Source organism: Protobothrops mucrosquamatus, unplaced genomic scaffold (genome assembly GCF_001527695.2).
Source record: "Protobothrops mucrosquamatus isolate PMUCROS unplaced genomic scaffold, P.Mucros_1.0 scaffold2149, whole genome shotgun sequence".
In the NCBI taxonomy this organism is placed as follows: domain Eukaryota; kingdom Metazoa; phylum Chordata; class Lepidosauria; order Squamata; family Viperidae; genus Protobothrops; species Protobothrops mucrosquamatus.
In genome coordinates, this window is record NW_015388247.1 from 63,469 (window position 1) to 81,447 (window position 17,979).

Genomic DNA, 17,979 nt, shown 5'->3' on the forward strand with positions numbered 1-17,979 from the left:
GCTTTGTGCTCCTTGACCTTCCTTTGTGAAGACAACTGTGTTTAGCCCCAAAGTGTGCTCTCTACTTTGTGAGGGTTTCGTTGAGAGGTATCCAACCTTGGCAACTTTTAAGATCTGTGGACTTGGAGAATTCTGGGAGTTGAAGTCCACAGGTCTTAAAGTTGGCAAGCTTGGAACCCCCCCCCCCTTTGTTTAGCTGATCCTAATGAAAATTATGGTAATATTGAACTAGTTCAGGGGTAGGCAACCTTGGCTCTTTTATGACTCGTGGACTTCAACTCCCAGAATTCCTGAGCCAGCCATGCTGGCTCAGGAATTCTGGGAGTTGAAGTCCACGAGTCATAAAAGAGCCAAGGTTGCCTACCCCTGAACTAGGTTTACCCACAGGATCTCTCAATATGATACAGTAACCTAACCCCCACCCCCACCCCCACCCGTAAAATAGTGGGTTTCCTGAGCTTACAGTTGGGAAAGAAACCGTGCTGTTTACTTTTAATAATTACATCTTAATATGTATATACTATAAAGGTATAAATTTTAGAAAACAATTTCCAACGAAAGTTCCCAATATTTTTTTTTTAAAAAATGGATTTGTTGAGTTTTGCTTAACTCCTTGAAATCTCTCATTTTGTTTTGTTTTGTTTCCCCTCAGGAGAGCCCTTCTCATTCACCAAGGTCATGCAAAAGATGTTTGCTTTGAATCAGCAGTTCTCTTAAACTGCTGCAGCTTGCAAAACACTGGCGTGATCTAAGTTGCTTTTGGAGTATTCCCAGAGTAGCTGCACTGACAGTGACAGTTACAGCCAATTTCCTGCCAGTCTGGCTTGGTGCTTATCAATCCCTTCCCCCTCTGTTGCAATTCCCTCTGCAGAGCTGGCTTCCAGGCATGAATGCTGCTGTCTGAAAAGGGAAAGCACTGTATTAAAAGCACGCACACACACACACACACACACACACACACAAAAGAATGTTCAAAGCAATGCATCAAGGAGGTGAGTCTGCTCAGAAAGGAAGAAGGCATTTTCTGTTGGCCTTCCATCCAAGCTACATTATTAATCTTGATTAATTATTATGGGGCAAGAATGGCCTTAGAAAATAAGGTGAGTTTTTGGTGGTCTCTGGAAATAACTATAGCTGAAAATAACTATCAACTTGCTGGACTCTTGAAATCCTTGCAACCTACATAAAAAGCACAAAATGAAAGGAAAGGAAATGGAATGTGCCACAGCTATACTAATGAATAGAAATTAAATGGTTATTGTTGCAGTGTTGTATTAATTTAAATAGTAAATGATTTACAAGTGTTCTTTTGATAGATACAGAAATAGTAAATATTACTCTTTCAGTTCTATTGATGAGTAGGTAAACCATTGAAAGGCCCTTCAGTGAAAATCTCTTTAAAGTGTGAAATGAATGATGGCTCTTTTGGGTAGAGAAATGGACATAGAGCTAGAGTAAGGGGTCCCATGATGGAGGTTTACAGCACAGAATCAGAAAATGTCTGGTATGTAAAGCAATTTATAGACAACAATTTTGAGGTCAGAATGCCCTGGTTTGAAGTTGATCAGCTTGTGATCAATTCAGAATAGTTATTCTGAAGCCAAAAATGTCAGTTTAAAAAAAAAAAAGGTATCACAAATATTACTACTTCTCATACAGTATTTTTTTTAAATACACATGTTGGAGATAGATTTGTCTTTTATTACAATTCAGTTATTTTATTTGGTAAATTTTTAAAATCTGTCACTATAAAATGTTACAGAGCAATGCCATGCAGTTTAGTTAGAAGAATGAAGCTGTAAGAGTTCAGTGGAGCTTATAACCAAATCACTTTTAAGCAACTGCCATACATTCTTATTTATCACATTGTTGAATTGGGGTTTATATGTGAACGAGGCTGATAATGTAGTTTGTATCCAGTACAGGCCCTATAAAATTTATTTCTGTGTCTTTTATAGGTCTTTTAGCTGATGAGAAGAACCACATGAAATACACAGTAATGTACATTTGATTCAGGGTATGAAAAAAGAGACATTGGTGATACTTCTATGGAAAAAGTGCTGCTGTAGGCTGAGATGGCGATTCAAGGCTTAAAACCTATGAACTATTATTCTTTGAGAAAAAGAGGCATTTTTATGCTGAAACTTATTTGTTTTACTCTGACTGTATTCATTTTCTGTGAATTTTTAATTTATTATGTAGTTATAATTCAGTGTCATTGGCCGGAATTGAAAAATCAGAGTCTGGGGACTAACAAACAGAATTCACATTCTGTCTTGAAAACCATCTTTTTATCAGATCCTCATTTGCTTGGTAGAATCAATGGACATTGGTTGGACAAGTTAAGGAGGTAGGTGCCAAAGTATCAATAAATTGTTGCTCTTGATTTGTGGAAGCATTTCTTGCATGTTGAAGAATTAAAGTTACAAATCTAAAAATTTATAAACTGAGCGTCTACTTTCTAACTTATTGAATGTTGATGTTTAACATTGCTAAAATCTCAGTGTAGTTGCTTCTCATAAGAAAGGAATAATGAATCTTATAATTCATTGAGCAAAATTTCCCACTCATTATTTGAAGGAACAATCATCATCTTATTCACTGCATGTTGGTCTAACACATTAAAACCAAAATAGTGTTCAAGAGTACAAGTGTTCTGCAATGTTTGAATCAGTTTAATACTGTGATTTAAAAAATTATTTATTTAGTTGATTTATACAGTATAGTCACCCATCTCAAAACATGTCTCAGAGCAGCTCACATTAAAACAAAGATTTATACACATAGCAGCTTCATAAAAAAGCCCTCAGTACAGCCAAGAAAATATTTAATATACATGTTGCATAATAAAATACTGTTGTTTATCTTAATTTTACAATAGTTTATATACGCAGAATTTTTTCTTGTTCTATAAAAGTTGAAAGGAAGGAGATAAGAGTTATTCAGGAGGCAAAGGGCAGCTGCTCTCTGGGAAAAGAGCCTTGAGGTTTAGTATCAAAGTTGTCTTCCAATTCCTTGTGCTCAGCCTCGTAATCAGAGCCCAGAGTTAGAAACTGTGGTTGTTGAGTGAAAGTTACATGGGCTTAACAAGCAAAGCAATCACATCTTAATGACTGCTTCACTTAATGATCAAATTTCCAGTCCCAATTGTTGTATATCAAAGACTATATTTACCAGCATGTTGTCGTCATTCATGTTGTTATATATTTTCCTAAAGAACAAATGATTGGGGGACTAGAGGCTAGAACATGTGGGGAACGGTTGCTGGAATTGGGTATGTCTAGCTTAATGAAGAGGTGACTGGGGGTGACATGATAGCAGTGTTCCAATATCTCAGGGGCTGCCACATGGAAGAGGGAAAAGCTATTCTCCAGAGCACCTGAAGGCAGGACAAGAAGCAATAGATGGAAACTAATCAAGGGGAGAGGCAACCTGGAATTAAGGAGAAATTTCCTGACAGTTAGAACAATTAATCAGTGGAACAACCTACCTCCAAAAGTTGTGAATGCTCCAACACTGGAAGTTTTTAAGAAAAAACTGGACAAACATTTGTCTGAAACGGTATAGGGTTTCCTGCCTGAGCAGGGGGTTGGATTAGAAGACCTCCAAGGTCCCTTCCAACTCTATTATTATTGTTGTTGTTGTTGTTGTTACAGTATCCTGTCACCAAGATATGTAATTTTGGCTGTCCTCAATCTTTTTATTACATTGTTAATTTCTCTGGTGTCTTCAAGGTCCAAAAAAGTTGTTTCCATTTCATGTGCTGAGGTTTCTCTAATAAACTTTTCTTCAGTCTTCCCATTCTTGCTGTAAGTCACAGAGTCTAAGTGGGTGGTCTGCTGTTTTTGGATAATGTCAGGAATTCATGAGTGACTTCAGAATGTTTGCTCTCTATTGAAATTTGTGTCGTAATAATGGAAATTTTTATATAACTTTCAGTCATAGTATTTTTTTCTGCTTTCTGACTAATCAAGGATAATTCTTTTTTACTTTGGGATTATAATAATTTACGCTCTGATTATTTCTTTTCTCTAAAATATATATATATTCCACCTTTATAGCTTAGCAATTTTACTGGTTTTGGATGTACCATGTCATTTCCAAAGTACCTTCTTCTATTTCTTATTTGGCAAATGGGATTTTCCCAACCTTCTGTTAGAACATTCAGAACAGCAATTTTTGAGTGGCCCTTGTTGTTCTCCTCCAATGTAAGCAACATTTCTGTTGTTGCCAAGGATAGCAATTGTCTTCATTTTCTCCTCTTTTGCCAACCAGGCCTTCTTGCTGATAACTGATGGGGAGCAATAAAAATGGCAATGAATTGGTACTTTACCAATTTCTTTGTTCTTCGTTTACTGAAGTTTCTTTGCAGAGAAAGAAAAACAAAAGGGAGAGGGAATAGTAAAACCAGTTAATTGCAACTGTGGAGGATGGAGAGATGGTGGCCAACAACCTTGAGGCTGCTGTTGAACAGCAAGTGTTTGCTGTTTTATTTTGCCCTCCTGATTTTTTAATTATAATGGGAGGGATAGATGCCCACCAGGAAATCCTTCTTTGTTTAATATGCACCACAAAGAGATAGTTCCACTTCTTACATTCTGAGACTATTCTTGATTTTCTTCTTCCCTTAATCTATGCCACCAGTATTTTGATCAAGTGGAAAATGAAGCTTAGCCTGCTTTTTGTACTGTATGTATAGTTTGGAGTAACGTTACATAGTCAAGGCTTTGTGATAGTTGATTGTAACTCTAAACAGTTTATTCAGTTCATCCTTTCCTTGAGCTGATTTTTGGTAGCATGTGTTGTGGATAATTCTAAGCAGTTGAAGAGTTGGAAAAGCTTCAAAATTAGGCTAAAATCTAGTGAAACCACCTATATTGGTTCCTGGGTGATAAGGATTTCTAATGGTGGCTCTTTTGTACAGCCCTGGCAGTTCTAAAATGTAGATGTTTGCTCCAGATTATTAAACATGATATTCCACACAATGTTAAAAGAGAAGGCCACTCTGTACCCAGCTACTTTTAATCCAGATTTTATAATTGCTTCATAATATTTGTAATGTTAATTGAAATATGTTTTGTACTTTTTCCCCTGATAGGGAATGGCAGATGGAGAGGGCCTTCCAAACTGCCCTCTGGCTTCTGCAGCCGGAAATAGTTTTCATCCTGGGCGATATCTTTGATGAAGGGAAATGGAGCTCTTCCCAGGTTTGTGCCCCTGAACGGGTCTCCGAGCAAAAGAGATGCTTTTAATAAGTGAATAAAAGTTCAAGGCCAGGAGTAGTTTCAGTTCTTAGAATCTTAATTACTAAATGGAAGCTGTTTATGAATATTGCAGCACTGTTAGAATTTAAGTTTGTATTTATAGATGGTACTTTGCACAACAGATATGCCAACTGAGACAATATTGGCAGTGTTGGCAGCAGACCTTTTAGCACAGATAACTTTTGTGTATTGTTGCTAGTTCCTGTAAGTTCCTATAAGTTGCATTTTAAAATGAACCTTAACAATTCCCATTTTCTGGTCCTATACACCGACTAAAATGCAACTGAAATATTTTTTCTAAATTAACCAGTTTGCTAAAGTATTCAGAAAATCCGTATACAAATATATATGGTGTGTGTGTGTGTGTGTGTGTGTGTGTATTAGGAAAATGTGGACAAAGAAAAACGCAGATTGTTTGTGTAGGCTTGTGAGAAGAAGAAAACAAATTGATGAAGAAATAGAGCAGAATGAAAAATGAGAAAAAAGAGCAACTGTACGAAATTGAATTTGACAGATTTGCGTCTCCTACCAGGGTAGTAGTGATTAAATTCTTCAATTAGCAAGAGGTTACCCATAAGTTATAGACCAAGTGTCTTCTAAAATGAAACACACTGCAGTTTTCCCCCAGTGATTAGTGTAAAATTCAGTAGATGTCTTGGGTAGATTATTTCTATGGTATTAAAGCCAAATTTATATTCAGAACACTCTTACAAAAATGAACTGTGGGTTGGGGTAAATTGGACACATTATGGACAAATAGGGCTGATAAATAAAAATAAAATATGTAGAAATCTGTGTTGGTTTGGAAAGGTTTTTTATGATTCTAAGAATAATTATAATATATTAGTATCTAAACACTCAACAGCCCTAGGTGGGGAAAAATAACATAATGCAAGCTGCTGTGTTTAAAGAAATGCACTGGTGCCCTTTATCTTCTTTTAAGATTTTTTTTTCTGAATATAATGTAGAAAATAGTTTGTTTTCATTTTTAATATATAAAAATGAATTTTAATATAAATATAATGCAGTTGATTGCCTTAGCTCAGGGGTAGGCAACCTTGGCTCTTTTATGACTAGTGGAGTCCACGAGTCATAAAAGAGCCAAGGCTGCCTACCCCTGCCTTAGCTCAATGTATTGTCTGCTGACCATTTATTCTAGGCAAAGGCAAGGATAATCAAAACAGAAAAGCTTAAAACTAATAGTATTTAGTTTTATTTAAACAAGATTTCTAGTTTTTAAATTTTTAAATATATTTTTCTGCAGGCTTGGTCAGATGATGTAAGACGCTATCAAAAAATATTTCGGCATCCGGACCACACAGAAGTATTTGGTATTGTTGGCAATCATGACATCGGCTTTCATTATGAGTGAGCATTGTTTTAAAATTGTGGAATACAGATTGAAATATTGGATGCTCTAATTCAGTTATGTTTTCTCCATGCTGGGAGTTACATTGTTTATTACGGTATAATGAAATGCTGTGTCTTTTATTATACGCTCCTAGGATGACATCATTCAAACTGGAACGTTTCTCTAAAAGTTTCAACTTCTCTTCTGAAAAAGTAATAACTCGGAAAGGGATAAAGTGAGTATAACTTTTTTTTAAATTTACTGGGGGTTTTATTATTGTAGCTAGTCTTTGTACTTTGGCATTTACAGCAAAATATTAGTTTCACAACGATGGCGTCACATTACATTTTATTAAAAAGTAAATTATAGATTTTTTAAGATTAATTTTTGGCTCTCCAGAAAATACTTTTTAATATATTTCTGCTGAAAGGATAAGAATTGTTGCTTGTTATCTGTTTTTTTTCCTATTTGGTATTAGCTTCTTAGCCACATAAAAAAATAATATTTATTAAATTTGTTCTAATTCTGCTTTTAACATTTGCATTTTAATTTAACTGCAGCCCATTATACAGAAACATGTATTCATTTCCTGATACTATAAACAATATCTTAAGATTCTGCATTGTTTAAACTCCATTTTTGTATCAGTGTTAATATCTAGTAACCAATGATACATTGATTGGTTTTTGCCAAGTTAACATTTAAGACAGAGAATCATATTATGACAGCTTCAGTATTAAGATCAATATTTATGATTATATATCCACTTCCTGATCATTTATTACCTTGGGCAGGTTCTCTGCAAACCCAGGGAGAATTCTCCACTTATTTGTGACATGGCCCTCTTTGTCTGTTGTAATCTTCAGCACATTAGAAGTATATTCAGTGGGGAAGTCTTCTTATGCTACTTTGTTTTCTTTCCAAGTTAAGAATATGGGATCTTCTAATTTATTGGCTGTAACTTGCATATTTCCTTCTTATATTTTTAGCTTTCTTATAGTGAACAGTGTTGCTCTTGAAGGTGACAACTGTATGATTTGCAGAACAGCAGAAGCCAAACTCATTGAACTTTCCCACCAACTGAATTGCTCATGGAAGGTAGGCATATAATGATTTTTGGGAAAGCTTATCAACGTAAAGAATAACTCCTCTCCAGAATTATTTCAAACTAAGCCCTTCCCAAATTATTATTCTTGTGCACTCAATCTTTCAGCAATCTGTCTTTTCCTCTAAAAATTATATGTTCAGTTCATTAAAATGAATGAGAAAGCCCGTATGGGGTGAAGGTTTCTGTCCTTGGGCATTGGGAAAACCAGGATGAAATTATGGATATGAATAAAGCAGCAGCACTATCAAATCTGTTCTTTTTAGTATTGTAATCATCTTCAGAAGTCCCTTTTGTGTCTGAATTTAGTAAATGGAGAGAGAGAGTCCTTTTAAACTATAGTAATTTATTTATGGATTCCTCAATCCTACAGCACTTATAAACTCTTGATATAGCAGGGCTTACCTGCTCTTTAAATTAATTAAATCTGATAGTTTGATATTTGTTAGATTTATACCACATATAAAAACTGAAGGTGGCATACTTAGTGCTCCTTCCTCTGTAATGGGTTGAGAGAATAACTTTGAGCAGAAGGAAAAGCAGTAATTGAGTCTACTGTCAGAGAAAAGAAATTTGAGCTAGAGGCAGAATTGTAATTTAAGAAAGCACCTCAGGCTTGACCCCCTTCCCCAGTTCCCTTGATGATAAAGGGAGGGGAGGGGAAGCATATTCACACTTGCAGATTCTATTACTGTAACCTCATAATAAAAGTAGAATTAGCATTCAAAAATTTGGTTCCTAGTCTGATCCATCTTGAAGGACTGACACCCTCAGTACTTACTGTATGACTGTTTTCTTTTTTGTGTATTGTGTGCATAGACATTGTTCTAAAAAATCCTGGGTGGTTCTGCTAAAATATTCTAATATATCTTGCAGACATTTTTTGCCTCTCTCTAACTCAAGGGGTGCCTAAAAACTGACTCATCCATTCTTTGAACATAAGAGTAGTGTTTTTTAGAAAATCCAGTTTTATATAGCTGCACCATTCCCTCAATTCTAATGAAATACTAGAAGTTTTCCTTAAAAACCACGATGACTTTTCTATTTGTTGCTCTGTGTAAGGTATATATTAAATCATTTCTTATTTTTGTGGACAGGAACAAAATCAATATAAGAAAAGCTGCAGTAATGTGAATAAACTCCCAGCCTCGGCTCCAATTCTGTTGCAGGTAAGTTGGAAGACTATGATAGAATGAGATCTCTGCACTTTATTTAGCATGGACATATTGAGAAACTTTATTTGGAACTATTTTGTGCTTTTAATTCTTCTCAGCATTATCCTCTTTATAGAAGAAGTGATTCAGAATGTACAGGGGAAGATTCTGCTCCCCTGGAGAAAAAGAATGACCTCTTTCGAGAGAAATACGATGTGCTTTCTCAAGAAGCTTCCCAGAAGGTATTTTTGTTTTGACCAGAGGCTTTACATTACTTAAGTGTGAACTTGTGGAGTTGTATTAATAAAGAAAAATGTGAATGTTTTATTCTTAAAAGTTGCACAGCGGAACTTATTTCTTTTAGGAAATATTTTACGCACAATATTTATAGCACACAGTGCTATAAATACAGTGACAAAGTAACCAATGCAAAGGGAACTTTCCTTCGTCTTCAAGACATCTGGAGTTTGGGAGACATTCTTTCTCTCTTATGAAAAATGACAGCATATTGTTGCATTGTTAAAGAAAGAAGCAGTACTGTATGTGGGAAGTTTCGCCTTTTACTGTATTTGCTTACAATAAATTCACTAGTTTTCAGTGATATAAATCTGTTGTAAAGAAGACCTAGGTGCAGTGTAGAACCTATTTTGCAACCAGGTGTACTAGGAGTCAAAATTGTACACCTCTGTTCTGAGTTGGATTGCAGGTGATGTACCTGTTTTGCAGTTCCGTCTCAGTCTTTGTGGCTCAAAGCCTTGCTGGGTGGGAAAGTTTGAAATCTGAGATCCAATATATTTGAGGAATGCCATAAAGCAAAAGGTATTTTAGCTTGGCAGTGGAAATCATCAAGCATATCACCCCTAGCATGCTTATTTGTTAATGATATATCACAGTGAATTCAAGCGTTATGTAGTGGTTCCCTGGGCCCTATTAAGTCAAAGATTCCTGTGTAACGCCGAACCACACTTCTCCCAAAGATGTGGTGGACAGGAGCTTTGGAATAAGCTCTGCGTCAAAACTGAGTTACTTCTGGTATTACTGGGCTAATTTGATAGTACTTTATGGATGGATGGATAACAACTCTAATAAATTAGCACTGATTAAAATGACTGAGGGGAAACTGAAAGAAAGATGTGCTGTGTGGAGGAGTTATTTCTTAAATCAGAAATGGTAACAGTGATGTTTTATTCCACTTTATAGCTATTATGGTGGTTTCATCCTCGACTGATTCTGAGTGGTCATACCCACAGTGCCTGTGAAGTGCTTCATAATGGTAACATTCATGAAATCAGTGTTCCATCATTCAGTTGGAGGAACAGAAACAATCCTAGTTTCATAATGGTAAATTTAAATGTTTATTTTATCAGATATTTTTTCATAATATAAATCAACATAGCAATCAGCTATTTTCTCAGACTGATGCTACCTGTAAAAAAAAGCAAAACAGAACAGCTTCTTCCATCCTCTCCAAAAGTACACTTAAGTTGAATACAAAGCACCCGCTTTATAAAGCACATACACGGAGAGCCATCTAGCTTGTAGAGTGCAAAGTAAGGTTTATGATTTACAATTCTAAATGCAAGCATATTTAGTACGTTTCTATAAAGAGGATGCAGTGTAAACAATCTGACTACAATTGTCAGTAGTCTGCAACAAACAGTATTGAGACTTGTTTTTGCTTGACTGATTTATTCACAAGACCACCTTTTCCCTCTGGGATTCTTTGCTTTCAAAAGTGCAAATTATATCATAGGGCAGCAAAATTCTATTCAGAGGAATCTAATTCACAGTTTACTTGGGGTATACTAGATTACAATTCTTAATAAACCCGGAGCACAAAACATTTCGTGGTTCTAAGCCTTGTTTTAAATGATGCTATCTTCAAAATTGGTTCTATGCTAACTTTACTTTTTCAGCTCCTTGAGCTTCAGGAAAGGCAAAGCGATTATAGCTCTATTGTACTTTTTAATTCATAGATCTGTCTCATTTTAGGTAACATGATTTTAAATTGTTCTCCTTGAGAAGCATAGTTTCACCTATATTTTGTTTAAAGTCCTTATTTAACAATCTAGGAGGTCATGTTTCTAGCACTCTTGACATGTGGATGCTTATCTATGGGGCTAGATTATCCATAATCCCAATCCCTTCCCAATTCTATAAGAACAGAGAGCTATGTTGTATTTTATTTCATGCAATTTCAAATGCTTGGTTCCCCCAATTATACAGCAACCATTAGTATAATTAAGGGTTTTAAGCTGTTAACTATATAAGTCTTCCCTTCTCCGGTCAAACAACAGCTGTTGTGTTCTGGAAGGTCCTTTTTCACATGGCACAAAATGTTCACACAGGGCAGTTCAGTGCTTAATTGCAAAATAACTACCATTAGAAGTTTCAGAGTTGTCTGCATCTCTTGAACCATGAACAATTGAAAGTAGTGCTACTTTAAGAACTCAGCTTCCCTCTTCCGTAATAGAACCTTCAATATCTACAGCCATTTGCCTCAGACCTTCTAAACTCTTGCTTTCATTTTTCAGGGCAGCATAACATCAACAGAGGCCTCACTCTACAAGTGCTTTCTTCCATACGAGAACACAGTAATAACCATTTACTGTACAGCAGGATCTGTGCTGGTGGTCCTCATTCTGGCTCACTTTCAGCCCCTTCTTTCCCCTTACCATTTTGTTCAGCGTTTAATCACTAAGTATAAAGCACTATGAAAAAGTCAGACACTTGGAATCAGTCACTGACACACCAAAGCTAAAGAACAATCCATCAGACTACATTCATGCCAGCAAACGCGTACTTGAATTGCTAGCCCAAAGGCAAACTGCTCTTACAGACAGAAAGCTCTAGACAGTTGATAGGACTTTTTTTTTTTTTTTTACTACAGGTTAAAGTAACTGCTTCATGCTGTACAAAAATATTGTAATCTACAATCAAATGAATGGTTTTCTTGCTAAAGTTTTTTTGTATCAAATATGTATATTAAAAGTTTGTAACTGTACACTAAGTTCTACAAGCCTCCTTTTGTGTCTGCACTAGTGCCCTACGCTGTCAGAGGCTCAGTCTTTGTAATAGAAAAAGAATTTTAAAGTGTTATTGCTGCGTGACCATCTGAAGTGGTAGTTCATTTCCTTGATACCAGCAATACAAGATGTAGTTATTTTACAGCAAGGTATTACCAAAACAGAAGCAAAACATAATTATAATAGGTGACATAATTTTCTACTCTCACGAGTCACTTTTAAATTAGATGCAAATAGTTTTAGATGGTAGTCGTGTGACAGCATCAACAAAAAACTTTGCTAATAAGTTTGCAGAGTACTGGCAAACCAGGTAGAAAACTGAGAAGCCCCTTGCACATTTAGAATTAGGGTGTGCACTCTGTATCCATGAACATATGGACTGAAGCTTGGTTGAACATTTTCCCCTGGAATAAGATGTAAACAACTACTATTAGATTCACACAGAGTTTTTATGGTATGACTCAGTTTGCGTGACTATTTCCCCCCCAAGAGAGATAAAACCTTACCAAAAAACTTGGCATTCCATTCCTACATGTTTAAGTCCTATCTGATTAATAGCATTAAAAAAGTGCTTGTATGCAACTTAAAAAGGCATTATAAATTAAGCTGCAGAAATTTGTAGACTTGGTTTTCTTCATCTACTTAAATAAATTTTAAAGAGAATTTTATTCAGTAAAGGTTTAGGTTAGCCTTCCTCTTCCTGATGGCCACCTATGTATGGAGACAACAGATCCCAAAATTTCCAGGCATGCTGGAAAGAGTTCTGGAAGTTGTAAACAAGAATCCATTTGGAGGGCATTAGATTAAAATTGTCTGAATGACAGAATATAATCTGACATTTGCAGCAAACAAAAAAGAAGGGACAGAATTACAATAACTCTACCCCATTCTTATCAATAACAGAACCATCCACTTTTTTTAAACAGGTAGTAGTTTACATTTTCACTGCTACGGTTTTAGAGGAAATATGAATCTTTAGACTGGTATGTCTTCATCATATCAAAATTAGTTTCTTTCAATCATCTTGGAAACATAACAAGGTTATGACTGAATACAGTATGTCAAAGTACCAGTTTCAGAGTAGATCTAAAATGCTTCAAAATCAGAGTATCTTGACAGATTACTAGCCTGATTCTTTTGCAGAGATACAATTGTTTCTCAGTTTCCAAAAGTGATCTGGGATAATATATGCAATAAACATGCCTTCCTAATTTAAAAATAGTTTCACATTATGCCATCAAAATATTTTAAGAGTAATTTATCTTCATAGCAAAAGGCAGAGATAATCCAAGTATTATAATTTATGAAGTTCTGAATTTGTTATTGCATCTACAAATTTTAAATATTTGTACAGATTTTCTCAGGCACTGGAAACTGTACTCTGACATAATGCCTATGTATAAAATATAAAACAATCTCATAGTTACCGAGAAAGGCATGCCTTATTGCTACACCAATTCTTGCTTTTATGCTGAACTGTACCACAACTTATTTTGTGAATGTCATTTGCATAAATTATTCAAGTTTGAAAAACATTATGCTTCTACAATATTTAAAATAAAACCATTTTCTAAGATCTGTTTATTTAGAGAAATAAATACGTCATTTTGTAATTCTCTTAGGCCAAACACAAGGATTACACCTTTTTTTCTTTCTTGCAATTTGCACAATAAAAGCAGCTGTTGCAACAAAGATTGAAAAAAAACAACCTTATCTAATGGTGCCTTTACACATTCACAATTTGCAACTGTGAACGGTTTATGAATGACCAAAGAATTACTGAACATAGTTTTAAAGGTAAAACAAGATATTCCCAGAAAACTAACACCAGGTTGCAATTTGGACACTTAAATCAATTTTTAAAGCTGAGTCTGAAAGGCTATTGCTGCCATAGTAGCAGCAATTACTTACTTGGAAAGGTAATATGACTAAAATTTGCATAATTTATACTTTTTATACTAAAGAACATTTTATATAAATCAGAAAAAAAAACCTAAACTCTACAGAGTTTTTTTCAAACCTCCAGTCACTGCTGTAGGTAGAGTTGACATCAAGCTGTACAGCGCAATCAAAAACATACTTACATCTTAGCTCATTTTACAGGTACAGCCATAATCAAGGCACAAAGATCTTCTACAAGTATTTTCTTCAATAAAATTGTACAAAATAATATTACACTTTACAGTCTGTACAATATAATAAACCAGCAGTAAAACAAAAAAAAATATATATTATATATATTATATATATATTATATATATATATTTATATTTTTATAGAAGACTGATGCCCCAAAATGATCTAAATTAATTGAATCATTTGTGGACAGAAGAAATATGGTATGTGAAGGTGAATTTTCTGCCTAAATGCAATAGGCTGAAAAAGTAGCTCTAAATTCAAAAGCCTGAGGTGTAAAGAGACTCTTAGCTCCAAACCTCCCAAAATTGCTTACCTACTCTATTCCTGGGCCAGCAATGGCTTAGAAGAGGAGGTCACTTCATCAGTTGACCTGCAACTCAGTTCGTTAAAAACTCAGTGTAATAAATATCATAGTGCTGCTACATCATGCATGTATACATCTCCAACAGTATTTTCTAATTCTGAAGCAAAGTGCATTATTCCCTTTCTGTCTATCAAGTACTCTTCAGTGTCATGATACAAAAGGAACCCTCCACAAACATTCTAGGTATGACACAGTGTCATCTAACTAGCAGATACCAGCTTGAAGTAACAAGTCTGCTGAAAAAAAATTAGCAGACTATGTCCAATTAATTAAACATAAACAAAAATTTACAACCGAACCAAAGGAAACAGAGGTAGCCAAAGACTTCAGTGGAATGACAAAGAAGTGGCATATAAAAATAAAGCACACATATTGTCCCTAAAGCATGGGCTGGGCTAGAAAAGCTAATAAAAGCAAACGAACTGAGGAGGCAGATGGATCTAATATCTCTTCCTCTACTTCATCTGAGGAAGCCAAGAAAGAAAGATGCTTAAAACCACGGACTCCAGGGTGTCCTTAATTACAATAGTTCATACTGGCGAAGATGCATTCTCTGAATGATGTCTCTACAATCATTGAACACTCTCCGAATATTTTCTGTGTCAATTGCACATGTGAAATGTGGATAGCAATAATGCTTTCCATCTCCGGTTGCCGTACTTAATCGCTGTAAGAGATAATGAAAAAGTCGCTGAAAACAGAGTTGGATAAAAGCACTTCTGGGAAATGACAACAAGATGCGGGAAGACTGGTCAGTCTAGCACCATCTCAAACTAATGTCAAAAAATTATGCATTAAACCTGTTTATTCAAGGAATACCTGGATGTTCCAAAGATAAAGCCCCCAAGTGTCTTGTGTAAAACTGAATAAATAACCAGACAGTAAGTTGAATATATTAACTTTGCAACCTACTCACCAAGTAAGCTTAGCCTGATTTTCCACTAAAAAGTGATATCGTACTACAGGTTTCTTTCATTGCAGCTTATTAAAACTCACAGCTAAAAAACACACAGAAAACTACACGAGGAGTTACGGTAATGTTTCACATATGGCCATAATCAAGATGTTGAGGGTAAGAAAAGTAGGGTTTTATGATAGCATGGTGCTTCTTTTTTTTTTTTTTGCATGCTTCGCACAGCTTATAAAGAGAGGTGACAATTTTTTAAAAAATGGACTATAATTTGTAATTTAAATGAAGAAAGGTTTCAAGATAGAATTGCTTTTATAACAATTAAAGCTTACATAAAAATCAAACATATTGGTATTCAAATAAATTTATAAGTTAATACAATGTCTCAAAAATCATCAATACTTACTAAAAATTCATCCCGAATAAAAAACTTTGCTCTTGTAACTTTGGGATCTTCTCCTGCATCTGGTGTTGCTGTAATGAACATAGACCCATTCAAATCTATGCAATATAAATTTTAAAAAATGCATGCACAGCATCTTATTGTCATGCAAAACCAATATATAGATCAGGAAGCCACAATATGGACAGAATATAGTTAAGCAGACTGGGTCCTGGTTGGCAAAAAAGTGAAACAATACCCTCCCCTTATTTATTCAATCTATTTGCTGCCATCTATATTAAGAAAAGCTGGATTCAGAGAAGATGAGTGTGATTGTAATATTAAAGAAAGAAAGATCAATAATCCAGCTATGTTGATGATATTAGTCTGATACGCAAAACTGCAGAAGAGCAATTGGTATTTCCTATGAACGGAAACAGAAGTTGAACTTTGAAGAAGCAGGACAGACTCTTGACACTTTTGAACTTTGATGTTGGACTACACGCCTAAGAATATTATGAACAAGCAATACACTGATTATTGAACAAATAAGGCATAAATTATAGGAAGATGTAGCTCTCTAGAGAACACTCTAATGCTAGGAAATGGAAGGAAAGAGAAGGGAAAGACAAGCAGCAAGGTGGGTAGTGTCAATGAATGTATTACTGGAAGACCTGAAAGACCAGCTTAGGGACAGAACATCATGTCGAAAAAATTATCTATCTAATCACTATGAACTCATACCAACTTGATGGCACAAAAGTAATCGATCTCATAAACATTCAAATTATTTAATCATAATTAAGAAACTTACCATCTTCAGGTACAGTGTAACGTGTAAATTCGGGAAAATAATCTTCGATTTTAGATTTTCCTGCCAAGACTTTTTCAGCAAGCATATCTTGTTTGTTCAAGAACAAAATGATAGAAATTGTCCGTAACCATCTGTGAAGACCCAAAAAATAATTCAGAGTCCAACACAGTTGGACATATACCTGCTACATACCTGCTAACTTTTATATTCTCTAAGATAAAACAGCCATCTAAGGAGGAAAATCTTTTATCAGACCAACTGGGAGTTACGAGATATCCACTGAAACCAAATATCTATTTAATCTGAATTGATATTCTTTGAGATAAGCTCATTGGCATAAAAACATTATAAACTGATGCAATCGCTGTACATTGAGTCAATTGTCCAAACTGCTTTAGAATAAGAAGTCCATTAAGTCAAGGTTTTACTGCACCTTATCAGCCTCTGTTTATAATGATGCTAAGAAAACTAGGTACTTATCTGAAGATTGCAATAATCATTAAAATCAGAATAGGCATCTTGATTTGTTCCTAACAGATTTTTCACAAAAACCCTCCGCCCTTCCCAGATACATTTTTACCAAACTAATGCAGCTGATTTATGAATGGATATCTTGCCTATTGTTCCAGATGCTTTTGAAGAGATCTAAGGACTCCCGCAATCTGTTTGTGTTGTTGTCTTCTCTTATGACCATATTGTAGCTGCTACAGGCCACAACGAAGATAATAGCTGTGACATCTAAGGAAGAACATATCATAGATAGAACATAAAGAGTAAGACTTAATCAGAAACACCATGTGTCCCATGTATAATGATAAATGCAATGTAATTACACATATAAACAAAATTATGAGATTTTATAAAGGATGAAACAATAAGCCCCGATAAATCAAAATAATGCATATTTACAATAAGAAACAAACAACGAGCATTCAGACCAAATACAGAACGTGAAAATATTTCTTACCATTAAAGCATTGGATCCATTTTCTTCTTTCATCTCTCTGACCACCTACATCAAACATGCTGTTGAAAAGCCAGAGGCTATTATTCTTTGTGAATTTCATATTTGCCTAATGTGCACTTAACTTTTGAAAATGGAAATGAAAATGCAATAAATACTGCATGAAAGCAAACTGGAACATTCTTTTGCAATATCTGCTGTCAAACTTTAGTTAAATCTCATTTGATCAAAATGTAGCTATGACTACGTTTTGGTCAAATTTAGGAAAGGGCAGACTAAAAACTAGGTAGCCGTTTAGTGTTGCTAAGCTCAGCTGAAAATAGGGGGAATAGTGTGGCTGAGTACAAATGTAACAGCAATTTACAATTAGCAATTTAGCTATATACAAAGCTAAATAAAAAGAATTGGGCAAACCAACTTATAGAGATGGGAATTCCATGTGTAAGGAACGATGGATGAGCTTTTCAATTTCAGCAACAATTTTAGCAATTTTTGCCATGTATTCA

At 35.0% G+C, this 17,979-nt stretch overlaps 2 protein-coding genes across 4 annotated transcripts in view; one reads left to right on the top strand and one right to left on the bottom strand.

The window, feature by feature from the left end:
* Positions 1-954: 954 nt before the first annotated feature.
* MPPE1 (metallophosphoesterase 1) lies at positions 955-11,877 on the top strand. 2 transcript variants are annotated; one of them, XM_015824177.1, is made up of 10 exons: positions 955-992; positions 1,959-2,350; positions 5,099-5,207; positions 6,529-6,632; positions 6,770-6,850; positions 7,605-7,713; positions 8,818-8,889; positions 8,994-9,116; positions 10,075-10,215; positions 11,409-11,877. In XM_015824177.1, exons 2-10 carry the CDS (start codon positions 2,076-2,078, stop codon positions 11,589-11,591), a joined length of 1,197 nt encoding a protein of 398 aa, XP_015679663.1. In that variant the 5' UTR covers positions 955-992; positions 1,959-2,075; the 3' UTR covers positions 11,592-11,877. The 2 variants fall into 2 exon arrangements, with proteins under 2 accessions (XP_015679663.1, XP_015679664.1); XM_015824178.1 differs by lacking the exon at positions 955-992 and adding an exon at positions 1,001-1,100.
* A 2,307-nt stretch (positions 11,878-14,184) lies between these two features.
* Positions 14,185-17,979, bottom strand: part of GNAL (G protein subunit alpha L) — an 88,934-nt gene continuing 85,139 nt past the window's right edge. For both annotated transcript variants that reach the window (XM_029285734.1, XM_015824180.1), the window contains exons 8-12: positions 17,477-17,535; positions 17,127-17,247; positions 16,510-16,640; positions 15,720-15,787; positions 14,185-15,070 (exon numbers count right to left, since the gene is read on the bottom strand). In XM_029285734.1, the coding sequence (XP_029141567.1) occupies positions 14,924-15,070; positions 15,720-15,787; positions 16,510-16,640; positions 17,127-17,247; positions 17,477-17,535 (526 nt within the window). In that variant the 3' untranslated portion in view covers positions 14,185-14,923. The remainder of the gene's footprint in view (positions 15,071-15,719; positions 15,788-16,509; positions 16,641-17,126; positions 17,248-17,476; positions 17,536-17,979) is intronic.

What these genes read in the sequence shown, in the direction of transcription:
- MPPE1 (XM_015824177.1), top strand. Translation starts at nt 2,076, where the DNA reads ATGGCGATTCAAGGCTTAAAACCTATGAACTATTATTCTTTGAGAAAA. An exon ending in TGGTTGGACAAGTTAAGGAG is followed by an intron (nt 2,351 to 5,098) that starts GTAGGTGCCAAA and finishes TTCCCCTGATAG; the next exon opens with GGAATGGCAGATGGAGAGGG. An exon ending in CGGCTCCAATTCTGTTGCAG is followed by an intron (nt 8,890 to 8,993) that starts GTAAGTTGGAAG and finishes AATTCTTCTCAG; the next exon opens with CATTATCCTCTTTATAGAAG.